The sequence below is a fragment of the Diospyros lotus genome, chromosome 11, assembly GCF_014633365.1.
Source record: "Diospyros lotus cultivar Yz01 chromosome 11, ASM1463336v1, whole genome shotgun sequence".
NCBI lineage: Eukaryota > Viridiplantae > Streptophyta > Magnoliopsida > Ericales > Ebenaceae > Diospyros > Diospyros lotus.
Genome location: NC_068348.1, coordinates 27,097,918 through 27,114,965, shown reverse-complemented (window position 1 = coordinate 27,114,965; position 17,048 = coordinate 27,097,918). Strand labels below are relative to the sequence as shown.

The following is a 17,048-nucleotide window of genomic DNA, read 5'->3' as shown; positions in this document are numbered from 1 at the left end:
TTAAAAGATGATAAGATGAGGCTGCGTTGCGTATCCAATTTGTGTTGGAGACAGCAAAACACACAAATTAAATTAATAATTGATAATTTATAATAAAACCATAATTGTCTCCATCTAAGATGAATCGAAACCTTAAAAATCCAATTCAATCGCGGCTGTGTTCTTTCTTCTTTTTCTCTTGCAATGTCGGCCGTTCAGATCTGCCATTGACAACCTTTCGGCCAAAATGGCCAATTTTTTAATCCACCAATGGAGCTGTGCCCAAACCAGTATAACCATCTATATATAGGCTAGCTAAGGCTGCTATATGAGACAGGCTGTAAATGAACTGGGCATGCATGCCTAATAGATTAAATTAAATTACGTGCATTACGTAAATGTAAGCTCATACCAGAGAGATTACTGATTCCAAAAGGTTAAAATATATTACTAGTCTTTAAATTTTTCACTTCATAACAAAGTGATCAAACTATGCTTTAATTTTGGTCGGTATAACCAATAAATTTTAATTCTTGTTAAAGTCCAACAACTCTTTTAATTTTTCGTCAAATTTTATTAACAAATTAATATTGACGTGACAAATATTAATATGAACCATAAGATTACTTGATTATGAGGTTTTGGCTAGCTAATTTTAACATTAAATGATTTATATATAAGCATATTGACATTAAAACGACCTCTCGTACACTAGATTTTTAATTGATATACTGTGACTAGGAATCCTTGAGATTAATCACACCCACGAATTAACTATATATTTATATATCAGACAAACCTACTTTAATTTCGTCAGTATTTGCTTTCAAACCCTTATTTAAGTGACAGTTGTTGGACAAATTCCCAGTTAAGGGCTCCAGAAAGCAGGTGGGGCTCCCACTTTAATCATAATTCTTAGATCAAAGTGGGATAACTAACAATCAGAAATTTTCCCCTTTAATTTCATAAAATACTAATTAAATTAGCTTCTTTTCCTTTCAAGGGCTGCTTGCTTCCAGCTATCATTTGTCTCTTTCCTCTATGTGTGTGTATATATATATATATATAGAGAGAGAGAGAGAGAGAGAGAGAGAGAGGATCCCCCCACCACTAATGTGACATTGGAGGTGGATCCATGGTTTTCTTTGTGCCTAGAACCCAGTATGCAAAACCGGTTTTGGTTTTGCTGGCTAGCAGCTGGTATTACATCTTATCTGTACGTAATAGCAAAATAGATAGATATATTATAATTAACAATAGGGAAATAATATATATTTATGGAATTTTTTATTCTTAAAATATATTTAATATGATTAATCAAATTCAACACCCTTAAAACTTCAACCAGATGATTATTAACAAATCCTAGTAATTTTACAGAACTTGTAGAGTACCACTTGTAATATAAATTTAACAGTTAGGAATATATATATAATCTGTCATTCTTTATGTATTTATACTAAATCCCAAAAATTCACAAGTCACACTATTTACTATAATAAAACTAATATGTCTGTGTGTGTATAGATATATTATGATTAAGCATGAATAAGAAAAGGACTGTGAAGAGAGGACAAGATTGTCTCCTTCCCTTTTGCAATGGTGTGGATTCAAAAAATATAATTAAAAAGGTACCTTTGCTTTTTGTATAATTAAATTGACATATCTCCTCTCACTTTTTATGTCTCAACAAAACCAGTTGTTGTCTTGATATGCAAATAGGAATTGCATCCAATATGCATGCGTATGAGTGCGTATCTATGTACTGTGGACAAAATTTCTCAAAAGTAATACCCCAAGATATATCAGAAAGGATAGATTGCTTCTTGGAAGATCAGATTTCACTCTCATCTTTTTGTCATCTTTAAAGCTCAGCTATAGCTAGCTAGCATCAATTCCCATAAATCATTTGCAACCGACTGGAGCGGGTCTTGACTAGATGCAAAGAAACTGACTAATTGCATATATTATATATATACATACACCATCACCACCACCATGGCTAGTTCAGTTGATTCTAGCTATTTTTTTCATTTTTCTTTGATCAAGAATTTAAAATATAAACAAACTCATCTGTCGTAATAAATCTAATCATAAGGGTATATGTAAGTCCTGATATTAATTATGTATGATAGTGGAGTCAATATTAATTATGCGTTTGTCTTCTCAACAATGGTAACTATATAACTTAACCTAAATATTTCTTAATAAAAAGAACCCTCACGGTGAAACCTCAAAAAAATTACCACATTGATAACCCAATTCTCATTTATTCTTTAGGATAAAGGATTGCAGATATACATGGCTGCTGCAATAATAATAATGTTGAATAGAATTCAATCATTTACAGCTACCCCGAAAAAAGAAAAAAAATCAATCATTTGGGAAGGCATTAAATTCTTTTAGGGTGTGACGTGAATCTTTTGAATATCGGATTCTCTGTTTCACCGCGTGCAAACTATCTTATCACAAGGGGGGTTGGGGGGGTGTCAATAATTAAGAGTCTGTATATGAACTTGTGCCCTAGTTAGTTCTTGTTGACTGAAAGAGTCTGCAACTTCTGTTATTTTTTTCTTATAATTCTCTTGTTAGTTGTAATATGAAATGCGTGTGTGTAAATGCCATTCACTTCACTTGGCTCCAAACTTCCAACTTTCCCCAATTGAAATCTATTTGCTCCCTGTCACATCAAAATATAATATATATATATATAAATAAATATAAAGAAAAGCCAGTTGTTTAAACAACAGCAAACCACAATAATACAGAAAATAAAAGGAGAATGCCACCAGCTTCCAACTTTTTAAATATATATATATATATATATATACAGATTGTTGTTTATGCCGGCAATTTCTGTTAAATAGGAAACCAATCACAAGCATCCACTGATCCCAAGACAATAAAAAACACTAAAAAACTTAATTATTAGGATGGTCATTTGCTGATGATGCCTTAATTAATCTTAACTTATTAATAGTTCATGCATGTATATTATATTTATATCTGCCTCTGTGTGTGCGCGTGTGTGCAAAAGCAGCATTTCTATGGGCTAAATACAAAAAAAAAAAAAAAAAAAAAAAAAACACTCTCACTGTTGCAGCTAGTATATAAGAAGAAGTCATAAATAACTCCAAGTTGACTTTCCTTTAATAATTAATTAATTAATAATAATAATAATAATAATAATAATAATAATAATAATAATAATAATAATAATAATAATAATATATTTATATACACAAGAGTTTGGTTGCTGGTTGCAACTAAATGAGCTTTCAGCTCTCAATTGGGTCATCCATGGCATCCCCACCCCACTACAGTTCTGTCACCTGCTGCATTATGGGCTCTCTCTCTCTCTCTCTCTCTCTATATATATATATATATATATAGATTAGAAGTGTTATTCGTATTTTATATGTGGAAGTAAAAAAATAAAAATATATGGAATGAATATTAAAATTTAAACACAGATAAATTTTGGTGTAATGGTAAAATTGAATTTATTATAATTTAAAGATCATCAGTTCAAATCTTATTGATAAAACTAATTTTTGTTTTATAAAATAAATATACAAAAAATATTTTAAAAATTCACTTTACATATGTATATACACACACACATATGTAGGGGTAGGGTTTGTTGTACATTCATTATTGTGAAGGGGACAGTATAAGATGGGATGAGATTTCAAAACTTCATGCACTATGCAGATCAGGACAAAAGATCAATGGCCTCTCCAGCCCCGCGAGTTTATTTTTTAATCCCCCTGAATTTGCAAATTGCAAGTTCTCTTGAGTGGAGGCCACTTCAAGTCCACTCTAATTTTCTTATTTTATTTTTCCATTTTTCCTTCATGCATGACCCTATACTAAATTCTAGGGCCATCAATCAGTCTCCAAATCTGGGACAATGTCAAGTTTGACTCCAGACATAGTCAGAAAAATAAAAAAAACCTTTTAATCTGGTTGAGAATTTAATAAAAAAAAATGATGAAGAGAAAAATAATTAAATTATATAAAGTAATTTAGTATTATAATTGTCTTACTTATAAATAACTACGTACAAAACCCATATGAAAAAGAATTCTATTTGAATGAAAAGCCTTCCCAAAAGTCAAAATGCTCTCTCTCTCTCTCTCTCACACACACACAGATGTCTCCATATATTTATGCATATTGATGCAATCACTTTCTAAATATACAAGTCATTCCCTGACTTTACAGATAAGATTTTGCTGTTTTTGTAGCGTTTTCATGGTTCCATCACCCCATACTTTATTAAGAGGAACAGATCATTGGCATGAAAGTTAGCTAAAACCCATAATTTTTATATGATATATATATTCTTAAAGGTCATATGTCATTTGCCCTGTTCCTGTTCATCTTTAATATATATAATCTCAAGCAGCTGGCAAGCATGAAGGATTGTTTAATTTTCATGCAAATCCATGCAACTGCTGACACACATGCACGTATTCCATCGATTTATTTCTAGTACGTATGCATATGTACGTACTGAGTATATTCCTAAACTAATTAATACTTTCCGGAGACAAGATTTAATGTATTCCACTGTAGCAGGGGCGTTCGAGGAAACACTGATAAATTTAAAAAAGATTTTTTATTTTTTTTATTTTAAGCCTTTAAGATCAATATTCAGTATTCTAATTAAGTAGTAATGAGATATGGACCGTATTAATTTCATTAGACATGTCACAATAAATAAGCTTGTTGCTTAGTCCTGGACCCGGTCCCAAGATCCATTCCATCCATATCAACTCAGTAACATCCCCCATCCCTTCATCACCATACTGAGATCCCTACCCTCAAAATAGATCTCAACTGCCTCGAGATCCTTGGCTTCTAATCCACCTGCAACGACCGACGACACGCAAGGGGCTCTCAATTTCTCTATTATATAAGTTAGTTAGTCATCGACCAAGGTATTTTTTTTTTTATCTAACAAAAACTCTACCACCTTAAACTCTTACTTATTTGAGCATCAAAGTGCTTGTAGGTGCCACTCCGTTGCTGTGCAGATTGTTGTTGCCTAAGACTTCGGTTTAATCATCTCATTTTGGGCTGAAATGAACATTTGGTGTCCATCATTGGGCCCGGGTAAAACTTGTCTCTGCCCCATAAATTCACCAAAACATCCCAAGCCATACCCGAGAATTATCCATGGCAAGAACCAAAAGTTAGAACAACATGGCCCCCAACCAAGAAAACCAAAACACCCACCCTCACCAACCAGAAAACCCCACAACCATAGAGATTCTTTTCCAGACCATTTAGCGGCTCGAGAACCAAGTCGCCAAATTGGCCCGCAATTAGCTACGCAACCAGCGCAATGGTCGAGCCAATGATAACGAAGAAGCCATCAACCACAACTAGCCCAAAGCAACCCATACCGCCGCACCTTCTACAACTTTATACACCTAACCACCATTTTTCAGAATTTATCATGTCTGTACTCTTTTCGAATGATTTTCGTCTCCTCGATGCCCTGGAGCCATATGACGAAATCACTGACCCCACCTAACCATGTTTAACTTCTTGATGCTATTGAGTAGGGGCATTGATCTTATCATGTGTCGAGCTTTCCCGAAAACCCTCAAGAAGTCTGCCCTATTGTGGTTCTTTACCCTCGAGCCAAATTACATCCATGATTTCTCTGAGTTCTCTACCAGCTTCCTCACCCATTTCTCCATCAGCCGAGTTCACCGCAAGACCTCGGCCAATCTCATTAACTTGAAGCAGGGTGAAAACGAACTGCTACAGGCTTACTTAAACCGGTTCAATCAGAAGGCCATCCAAATCAGGAACCTTGACCCCTTAGTCTCCCTACACGTTATCATGGCAGGATTAAAGCTCAGGCCCTTTGTCGACTCCCTTGTAAGAAAACCTCCCGCCGACTTCGATAACCTCAACTATTGACGACATGCTACATAAACATCGAGGAGATCTCGATCGCTAGACGTAGCAACTCTCAAATGAGAGCTCAGCCCCATCCAATCCAACTAATAGGGCCTCAAGTTGAGCGTCAACACTGACTATATATGGACCTTAGTCGAAAAAGGGTTAGTCGAAAAGAGTAAGCCAGGAAAAGGAAGAAGCGGGATTAGATGCTCGAACCTCCCCGTTTGAAATACAACACATACGTCTTGCTGATGACCTGGAGAAATTGAATCCTCCAGGAAGTCTATAACTCGAGGATCATTCAAATCCCCGACAATCAAGGACAGCAAAACCCCGGCGCCCACGTTGATACAAGTAAGCTTTGTGATTATCACTGGATGTATGGCCACATAGCCGAGGAGTGTGTCACACTGAAAGACCAAATAGGGTGACTGGTCTATAGAAAAAGAAGTTGGAGTAGAGAGCCACGGGGAAATCGAAGTTAAAGAAGGAGCTGCGACCCACATAGAAGACCAAGAATTGAAGAGGGCCAAGATGGCAGGACAACTCCCATTGGTCAGATAAGATGAGTTATAGACACCATTTTTGGAGGTTTTGTAGGGGGAGAGGACTCCAGCTCTGCAAGAAAGTAATCTTTCCGGGTGGTGATGTTGGTCAACAGTACCGAGCAAAAGAGAATGGCCCAACACCCGATAATCTTCTTCACTAATAAGGATTTTGGGGGAATTTACCAAAACCTAGACAATCCTATAGCGTTGTGGCCGCCAACTACTTTATGAAAAAGGTACTTATCGACCAAAAAAGCTCGGTTAACCTATTGTACCTATCCACCTTGAAGAGGCTCAAAATCCCCGAAAAAAAAGCTCAAGCCGTTTCACAGAAGTTTGGTCTGCTTTTTAGGAGAACAAGTGCACGTTAATGGGTACATCGAGTTGCGAACCACGCTTAGGACAGCTCTACTCTTCAGGACCATCAGCGTCAAATATTTGGTTATCAATTGCCAGACTCCATACAATGCCCTACTCAGACGCTCATCCTTCAAAGCTCTAGGTGCAATAGTTTCCATGCCTAATATGGCAATGAAGTTTCCATTGACCACCGAGGTTGGAGTTGTCCACGCCTATCAAAAAGAAGCTCACCAATATTACATCGATAGCCTAAGGGTCCAAACTCCCAAGCCTAACAAGAGCACCAACAACTGAGCTCTTTCCCACAATGTCAACACTACAGAGTTGGACCCTCAAAGCGAGCTCCCTAATAATCGACCACAGGCCACAGAGGAACTATACCTTGTGAGCCTTAGCCCACTACCAGGGCAGGTCACCAAGATCGGCTCCACACTCATTCTTGACCTAAAGAAACGAGTGGTCACCCTGATCTAACAAAATGCCGATCTCTTCATTTGGGCACCTATAATGCCCGGATCAACCCTGCATTCATATTCCATAAGTTGTCGCTAGATCCAAGCACCAAACCGGTAGCCCAAAGAAAAAAGAAGTTAAAAGAAGAGCGGCAGAAAGCAGTGGCCAAGGAGACAACAAAGCTCATTGAAGCCGAGTTTATTAGGGAAGTAGCATACACCACTTGGCTGACTAATGTAGTCATGGTAAAAAAACCCTCAAGCAAGTGGTGAATGTGTATTGACTTTACAGATTTAAACAAAGCATGCCAAAAGGATTCTTACCCTCTGCCTAACATCGACCAACTCGTTGACAAAACCTTGAGTTCCTGATGGACCGTCTCGGCCCAATATCGACCTGATCCAAGCCCTGTGCCAGCCTGCAACAGTAGCATTGCTGCTGTATGCTGGGAACCCACGCGCCCACTCAAGATCCCATCCCCATTTATAGCAGATCTCATCCTCATTTATGGAGGATCTCATCCACATTAATGAGGGTCCCGTCGACGACATGCTATAGCTTGGGAACCTCCACCAACGCCAGATACTCAGTCTCATCACCCTACAAACACTCGACGCATGTATGCAGGAGGACCTCTCATCCTTCTATATGAACCAGCTCTCTCCAGAGTCAAGGTATGTTCTTTTCTTTGACTCACTAATACTCTACCACATTTTACTCTCTTACTCACTCGAGCGTCGGACTGTTTGTAGGTGTCAGTCGCCTCCTCCCCGATGGACCAATCGCTGGGGCCCATCCCTTACCGTTGCAGGCTTATCTCCGACCATCCTTTTGTCAAGAAGGAACAACAGATACCTCAATTTCATGGACGCATACTCCGGATACAACCAGATTCGGATGCATCCTAACGACGAAAGGAAAATGGCCTTTATCACAGAGAACGCAAACTTTTGCTACAGAGTCATGCCATTCGGATTAAAAAATGCAGGGGCAATTTACCAATGACTAATGAATAAAGTGTTTGCGGAACAGATAGGCCGGAATATCAAGGTATATGTGGATAATATGGTAGCCAATACATCAAAAGACAGAGACCATTGTTTGAACCTGGCCGAGGTTTTTGGGCAACTCCGACAACACAACATGAGGCTTAACTCGGAGAAGTGCACATTTAGAGTGTAGGATAGAAAATTCCTCAACTTCCTACTAACAAGCTGGGGCATCAAAGCAAATCCTGAAAAATGCAAAGTCGTCCTTGATATACGTAGCCTTTACAACGTAAAAGAGGTTCAGTGGTTAACTGATCGAATAATAACCCTATCCCAATTCTTTCCGAGGTCAGTAGACCAAGCTCATCTAATTTTCTGGTGTTTAAAGAAGTTGACAGAATTTTAATGGACAGAGCAGTGTGAAATCGATTTCCAATAACTAAAACGCTTCTTAGCAACCCCTCTTATCCCGACAAGACCAAAGCTGGGTGAAGAACTTATATTCTATCTTTTCGTAACAGAGAACGCACTCAGCTTCATGCTAATAAAAGAAGAAGGCAGGGTACAACAACTAATATACTTCATCAGCCATTTTTGTAGGGACTCGAAATCTGGTACCAGAAGATAGAAAAATTGGCCCTCACCTTGGTGACAGCGGCCTGGAAGCTCAAGCCATATTTCCAGAGCCATCAAATTACGGTCCAAACCGACCAACCTATCTGACATGTGCTCAAAAAACTAGAACTCTCTGATAGAATGATCGTGTGGTCAGTTGAACTTTTCAAATTTGGCATATAGTATCAGCCACGCAAACACATCAAATCCCAAGTACTGTCCAACTTCTGTGTTGAATTATTTTCTCCTGCCCAAAGTTCAAATAGTAATCCTTGGATCCTATTTATGGACGGAGCTTCCAATATTAAGGGAAGCGAGGTCAACGTCATCCTGGAAGGACCAGATGGGCTACTGATTAAACAATTCCTCCATTTCAGCTTTGAAACAAGCAACAACCAGGCCAAATATGAAACTCTCATAGCGAGCTAAATCTGGCATAAAAAATGGGAGCCACTCAATTGATCGCAAAAAGTGACTCCCAACTGATGACAAATCAAGTAAAGGGCGAATTCCAGACAAAGGATCCTCAACTCGCCCAGTACCTCAATAAAGTCAAAACCTTGGCCTAAGCATTTGAATCCTTCGACATCTAGTACATTCCACGGGAGTAGAACTCAAGAGCTGATCTACTTTTGAAGCTCACCAACACTAAGAAACCAAAGAATAACGAGTCTGTTATACAGGAGACCTTGGACTCATCTATCATCAACCTGGTCGATGTACAAGCCATAGAGATAGGCCCCCGATTTCTAAGGATTCACAATCATCTAGTTCCTAGAAAATGGAGTGCTACCTGCTAACACTGAGGAGGTTAAGCAACTGAGAAGATCAATCAACTTCTACATCTTGGTCAGAACCAGTTTTACAAAAGAAACCTTGCGATGTCATTCTTAAAATGTGTGGATAACGACCAATCCACCTACATTATGTTGGAGATACACAAGAGTGTGCCAAAGCTATATGAGAGGCCGATCCTTGGTAGTAAATGCTCTCACTCACAGACACATTTTTCCATATATTTATGCATATTGATGCAATCACTTTCTATAAAAGTCATTCCCTGACTTTACAGATAAGGTTTTGCTGTTTTTGTAGCGTTTTCATGGTACCATCACCCCATACTTTATTAAGAGGAACAGATCATTGACGTGAAAGTTAGCTAAAACCCATAATTTTTATATGATATATATATTCTTAAAGGCCATATGTCATTTGCCCTGTTCCTGTTCATCTTTAATATGTAATCTCAAGCAGCTGGCAAGCATGAAGGATGGTTTAATTTTCATGCAAATCCATGCAACTGCTGACACACATGCACGTATTCCATTGATTAATTTCTAGTACGTATGCATGTACGTACTGAGTATATTCCTAAACTAATTAATACTTTCCGGAGACAAGATTTAAAGTATTCCACTGTAGCAGGGGCGAGGAAACACTGGTAAATTTATTTATTTATTTATTTTTTATTTTAAGCCTTTAAGATCGATATTTTGTATTCCAATTAAAGTAGTATTTGTTAAAATGAATAAGATAAAATTACAATATTTTCTGCATTTAAGATATAAAATGATCAAGGCAAAACTGAGAAATATTTCAAAATTTTTATCAGTTTGTTTATTAAATTTTTTAAATTTATTGAGAATTATACTTTTTTTTTCTACATATTTGTTAAATATATATGATAAATACTGAGATAATGATTTTTTACTAAAATATTTCTGTTAACAAATTCATTCAAAATTGTATGTTAACATTAACAATAAATTTATGATTAAAATAGTGTTTTATGATTAATGTGAATTGTTAAAAAATAAAAATGAAAATTAGTGTTTTATTTTTTACATCCATGTTAAAAAATAGATTCTAAAAAGACTAGAAAGTAGGAATAATTATTGGTAGAATTACAATAATTCCACTTAGATAATTAAAAATTGCCAAAACATATTTTTATAATAGATAATAAAATATAAAATTAAATAAAATAATTTTAAAAATTGGTGAAAAGAATTTACATTAGATAATAAAATATATATAGAGAGAAAAAAATTAAATTTTAAAAATCGGTAAAATGAATAATGTCATTTAAATTTTAAAAATTGCCAAAACATATGACAATTTAAAAATGTATTAAATGACATTAATTATAAGATTTAAATAAATGAGTTCTTTTAAAACCAACTTTATTATAAAAATAAGACTTAATAAATTTAAATTTTAAAATGTATTACATTAATTGTGTTATAAAGGGTATATGAGTAATTTAAACTTATTTGTAAAAACTTATATAAGAAGTCATGTAAGGGTTTTTTCAATAAATGTTAGATAAGTTTAACAAACACATTGAAACTAATAAATATCTAAAATGCTTTCGATTTCTAACATTTTTTACCCCATATCTTAATTAACAAATACTATCTAAATAGTAATGATATAACTTCATGGTAAAATGATTATGAAACTAATAATTTAATCATAGGTTTTATATCCTAAATTTTAAGGTCTAAACTTAAATTAATCATTTGTCACGGTTAATGATAAGATTGTCCATCTCATAAAAAAAAAAAAAAACCGATAAAGTGAGACTAAATAATATTAGGGAGGAAAGCTAGATTTGTCCTACTTTGGTAAAATAAAATGATATTAGATAGACATTTACATTATTTTTAAATAAATAATATTTATTATAATTTATTTTTATTCTTAAATCACTCGATAATAAATATATCATCTTTTAACATTAACCAATAATACTAGGCTTAGGTGATCAAATTTTCATTTGAGATGCCAAACATATGATTATTAATTATTCGTGTATCAAACGACTTATTAGAGCATATAATAAAATACATTTAATATATTAAGATGAATGCATTACGACAAATTAGAGCAATAAACACAGAATTGAAGTGCATTTACTTGAGATTTGTGTCATTGTCTTGTTGGTTGCAAAAGTATGTGTTGGAGTGGGTATTGAATGCTCGTGTTTGACCATATAGTGAACCAAATTTGAAGAAGACTGACTGAGATGATTAGATGGCGAGGAGATAAGTCAGCCCCCAAGCAATTAATCCAGTTGGTTTTTTGAATTATTTAAGTGGGGGATGGAGCATGGTCTTACCATTAATAATTATGCCTTGAGAATGAGTCTGCATTTGGGACTGAACATTTTTGTTTTAAGGGCAATTGATTAATTAAGGAATACGTGATCTAGTGGGAAGTCCTAATTGACTCTTAAATCAAGTCGATCCATGGTTTATTAAATTGATTTGACTGACTTTTCGAACTAAAAGAGTTAAAAAGAGGACTTAGAATGCTACCCAAAAGTCTTGCAAATAGCTTGTTTTATCCATTGTTAATTACACTCATTGTATTTACATATTTAATTCGGATCGTACTATTTTTAAGGATGTTGACATAATTTGGTGAGACTTATTCAGTTACGATATTTTATCATCTTACATTAATAAGTGTCACTTTCTATATTTGTTCTACTCTACTCTACTTTATTTGTAGATGTAATTTAATTTAAATATATATATTATTTTTCTTTTTTTTTTGCTTGTCCTTCAACACTAGTGAAGGACAATGCTTACAAGCATTGTACGTAGTTCTTTAATTATGTAAACCATGGTACTAGGCTTTGCTTATGAATTACAAAAATGTCGCCCAATGGGTGAAGGTTATAGAATTTGTATGCAAGAACCTAGGATCGAGTGCTACTCTATTGGATCACCACAAGGGTTTTATCCACATCTTGACAGCAAAATATTGTTTAATTATGTTGGTCTAGTATTACATTAATTAATGAACCCTAGTAATTAATAGTGATACATAATTGACCAGTTACATGGCTAATTATAGTATGATTGTACTTTAAGTTACATGAAGCAAATACTTAATCTTATTTTTGTTTGAGTTTTAATCTCACCTTGATGTGGCAACTTAATAACTTGATAGAGTGAGACCTTATATAATCATTATATTTAAATAATAAAAATTTAATTTGCTGAATTACTCCTAAAGGGTCACATCAAAATAGTGCTAGTTAATGAGAGTTATTTTGAAAACAAAATATAGTGAAGTCAAATTCATTTGGGTTATTCTCTCAATTCTAATAAAATGCAATCATATCAAGTATGAGTTGGCGATCAGAACATATATGGATAGAGCTTATAAGGGGGTCTCGAAAAACAAGTAATATTTTTTTAGGTTCATTTAGATTCTTGGTTGAAACTTCTGGTTAAATTATGTTTAGTAGAAATGAAATTATTTCTTCCAATCTTTTGCTTCTGCTAATACACTGTGATGAAGCTCTAAGGAAAAAATATAAAACCTATTGAATTATTGGAAAAAGATTTGAGCCCAAGGTCCAAATTTAATTTAGAAGTCCATTGAACCCCCATGACAATCAAGCAAAAAAGGTTAAGGCTTGGACTGAAAATAGGTCCATGACCCAAACCTAAAGTTACTCTAATTAGTGCTAGAAATCTCACCTAAAAAAATTAGCCCAAATCTAAACCCACATATATATTATATCCCTGGGTTGCTGAACTAGTCGAATGATTAAGATTTGACCATTTACGTGATATAATCTTAACCTTTTATTGGTCCGATAGTAAACTTATATAAACATGTTTTTTAGAAGCCAAATATTTCATCAACTGTACATTAATTGTATCATTCAATTTTAATTTTAGTAACTAACTTGAATGTCGAAGGATCCACTGGAGGATCCTTTTGTAGATAAAGCAAGTCTTGGACAAATTCAAACTCGAGGATCGCTAAAAATACCTTGGAACTGAAGCAACCCAATTAAGAGCATGAGTATTGAACAAATTGGGTGATGATGGACCATGAAACACTCATCACACTGTGATAAAACTGAAGATCAAGAAACATGGAATATGTTGCTCCACCCACCCAATTAAGTGCTTAATTTCTTCCTCCTTGCTTCTAATGAAAGGGAAAAATTTGAAAAAAAAGTAAGAAAGGCTACCTGTCTCTCTCCCTCTTTGATTTAAATTCTATTGAAAAATTTAAAATCAACTCAAAATCATTGTTTTAAGGGGAAAGAAGGAGAAGAGAAAGGCCAGTTTCAAGTTCTTACGGCCCGTTTAATGTTCTAATTTGGATTCTCAGGCCCATTTGATTTTTCCCTTTTTTAAGAAAAGCCCAATCCCCGGCCCATTTGACTTAATGAACATAGGGCTAGACTTGGGCTTTAGGCTTTTAGCCCAATGCATATTATGCGGATTGTGTATAACTCAAAACTAGAAGATTTTATAATTGTCTTTAGCAAACAAAAAAAAAAAAAGAGAAACAGCGAGATATGGGTCTCAAAATTTTGGTTTAATTCAAATAATTGAACTAATCGCTTTTCCCCTCCCCTTTCTTTGGACCTTTACAAATGCAAGACTCCAGGCGGCCATCATCGTCTTGACTGATCCCGATTCTTTCTCTTTACTTCAATCAATGATCTAAGAGTCGTGATCGATCTACCATTTTTCTTCTTCAAGACAATTTAGATTGACCCATTCTTTCTTTTTTTCGATCAATAACCCGTGATCGACCTACCCTTCCTCATTCTCTTTGTTTCGACCGGCATCGCACGATCGATCCCGACCCACAAAAGTGAGTTTGTAATTCTTGTAGTTTTAATTTTTAATTATTCAAGTTAAGATTTTTACTTTTTAATTGCTTTAATATGAATTTTTAGTTATATATATATATATATATGATGTATCTCTCTTTTCAATTTTCGCATTGCATTGCTACAATTCGGTTTTCACAGTTTATTCGATCTTTTGGTTTTAATCGATTTGTTCGATTTATTGATTTGTTCAATTTTTTTAATTTGACTGTACAATTTTCAACGATATTCGAGAATTAAATTTTTGCCGACACCTTGGCTACCTGAAAATTAAATATATATATATATATTATTATCTGGGAGTTAAATTTACAGGAGCAACTCAGGTATTTAGAAACTAAAACCGACTATCATTGTCGGAGAATTAAATTTACACCGACAACTCAGCTACTTAAAAACTAAAACTAAATATCATTATTCGGAAATTAAATTTACACCGGCAATTGCAAATCCGCTGCTTCTAAATTAGTTTCCGGCAATTCCAGGCAGCTTGAAATCCTACATGAAACATGGCTCATATCAGGCCTGGCTTCGGCATCCTCAAGCAAAGCCAAGTTCGCCACCTCCACCACCACCTTCAACTGCTCCACGTCAACTTCCCCGCCGAGCTTCGGGTCCACCATCCCCTCCACCGCCTCCAAACTCCCGCTCCCCCGCCACCCTTCACTCCACTCCGCCAGCGTTACCGACCCCTGCAGCGACCGCAGCCCCGTGACCAGCTCCAGCAGTAGCACGCCGAAGCTGTAAACGTCGCTCTTCCGCGACACCTTCCCGGTGCTCAGGTAGCTGGTGTCGACGTAACCCAGGGACCCTTTGACTGCTGTCTGCGTTTGCCCCCCGGCCGAAGCCTCGTGGCCGAGCTTGCAGAGACCGAAGTCTGCCAGCTTGGCGCGGTGGTCGTCGACGAGGAGGATGTTAGAGGACTTGACGTCGCGGTGGATGACCGGAGGGTCGGCTATCGAGTGGAGGTAGTCGAGGGCACGGGCGATGTCGGCGGCGATGCTCAGGCGGCTCCGCCATGAGAGGACGCCGAGGGATTGGCCGTAGGGGGTGTGGAGCCGGTCGAAGAGGCTCTTGTTGGGAACGTACTCCAGTACCAACAGTTGTTCTCCTGATTCAAATTAGTGTGGAGAGAAATTAATTTTTGTATATTAGCAGTAACACATGATTAATGATAATCGCAGTAAAACGTGAATTTATTATTTCAAAAATTTTGCATTGAAATTGAATCGAATCAACTCAATTAAATAGTTTAATTTTCAAGTTTAGGTTTATCTCAACTTATGAACACCTTTAATAACAAACAATACAAAATTTACCAAATCTACATGGTCCAAAGTTTAGCATCTTAAAACATTTACCAAGAATGGGAGAGAACTCCTTTTATCAAAGATGCAAAGGGAAGCATTAATTCTTGTTTGTTTCAAAGCAAGACCGTTGAAGAATTTGAAGTGGAGATCTCTATCTAGTTTCCATTAGCATTGATCGATAAAATATAGGATCAACACATATATAGAGATCATGACGAGGAGCGAATGATTCATATCTTAATTTATTTACCTTTGTCCAAGCAGAACCCCATTAAGCCTACCAAATTAGGGTGAGAGATTCTGAGCAGAACCGAGACCTCATCCAAGAACATCTTCCTGCTGCCGCCTTTCTCCTCCATGACCCGCTTCACCGCCCCGAACCTGCCATCGCCGAGCTGCGCAAGGAACACCTGAGAGCTGGCTCCCACCCCTACCCGAATCCTGAAGTCCCTGGTCGCCACCCTCAGCTCTTCCACCCCATAAGTCCTTATAGAAGAAGAAGCAAGGCTGCTCGTTAATGCTATTGCTCTGCCACCCTTCTCATCATCTTCTTCTTCTTGATCAGCTGCTTTGAGTTTATTCTTGAAAGATTTCGATTCTAAATTTGTGGCCCACTTCCTTAGGGTGAAAGTGAGATAGATCAAGAGTAGTATTATGGCTGCAATTATCCCGTAGTTTCTTGGATTTGTGGAGGAGAATCCAAAGAACCACATGGTGCATGGTTCTGATCTAATCTCTAATTCTTCGATCTCTCCCTTCTCTTTGATTATTCCTCCCATATATGCATGTCCCCTGGATAGAAGTTGGTAATTGAGGATACATGGTGAGATGCTTTGTTTTGGAATTTAGTATAAAGAGGCCATTGCATAGCTGTAAATCAATTGTCGCTTATACTTGGAAGATATTATGTAAGGGTCTTAGTTCTGTCCTTTTTGCTCTTAATTTGACCTGGAATTCAAAGGATTGGAAATATATAGTAATAAATTTTTGTACTTTCCATGACCCGAAGGGTGGATCCATATGGCAAAAGTTCCATGTAAATACATAGAGAGGAAGAAAAAGAAACCCTTTGTGGGAACCTTCTGAAAATTCTTCTAGCTGCACTTCTTGATATAAGCTGGCAACATAATGAATTTAACCCATTACCTGAATTGTTCTTCCAATTTAATTTGAAGAATATTCTAAAGTTCTAAATCGATATGGTAAACTAATAATTAAA

At 36.1% G+C, this 17,048-nt stretch overlaps 1 protein-coding gene across 1 annotated transcript; it reads right to left on the bottom strand.

The window, feature by feature from the left end:
• Positions 1-14,821: 14,821 nt before the first annotated feature.
• Positions 14,822-16,576, bottom strand: LOC127813619 (probable receptor-like protein kinase At1g49730). The gene is made up of 2 exons (XM_052354670.1): positions 16,080-16,576; positions 14,822-15,630 (listed from the first exon to the last, which is right to left on the bottom strand). The coding sequence occupies exons 1-2, from the start codon at positions 16,540-16,542 to the stop codon at positions 14,951-14,953; spliced, it is 1,143 nt and encodes a 380-aa protein (XP_052210630.1). The 5' UTR covers positions 16,543-16,576; the 3' UTR covers positions 14,822-14,950.
• Between the last annotated feature and the right edge of the window lie 472 nt (positions 16,577-17,048).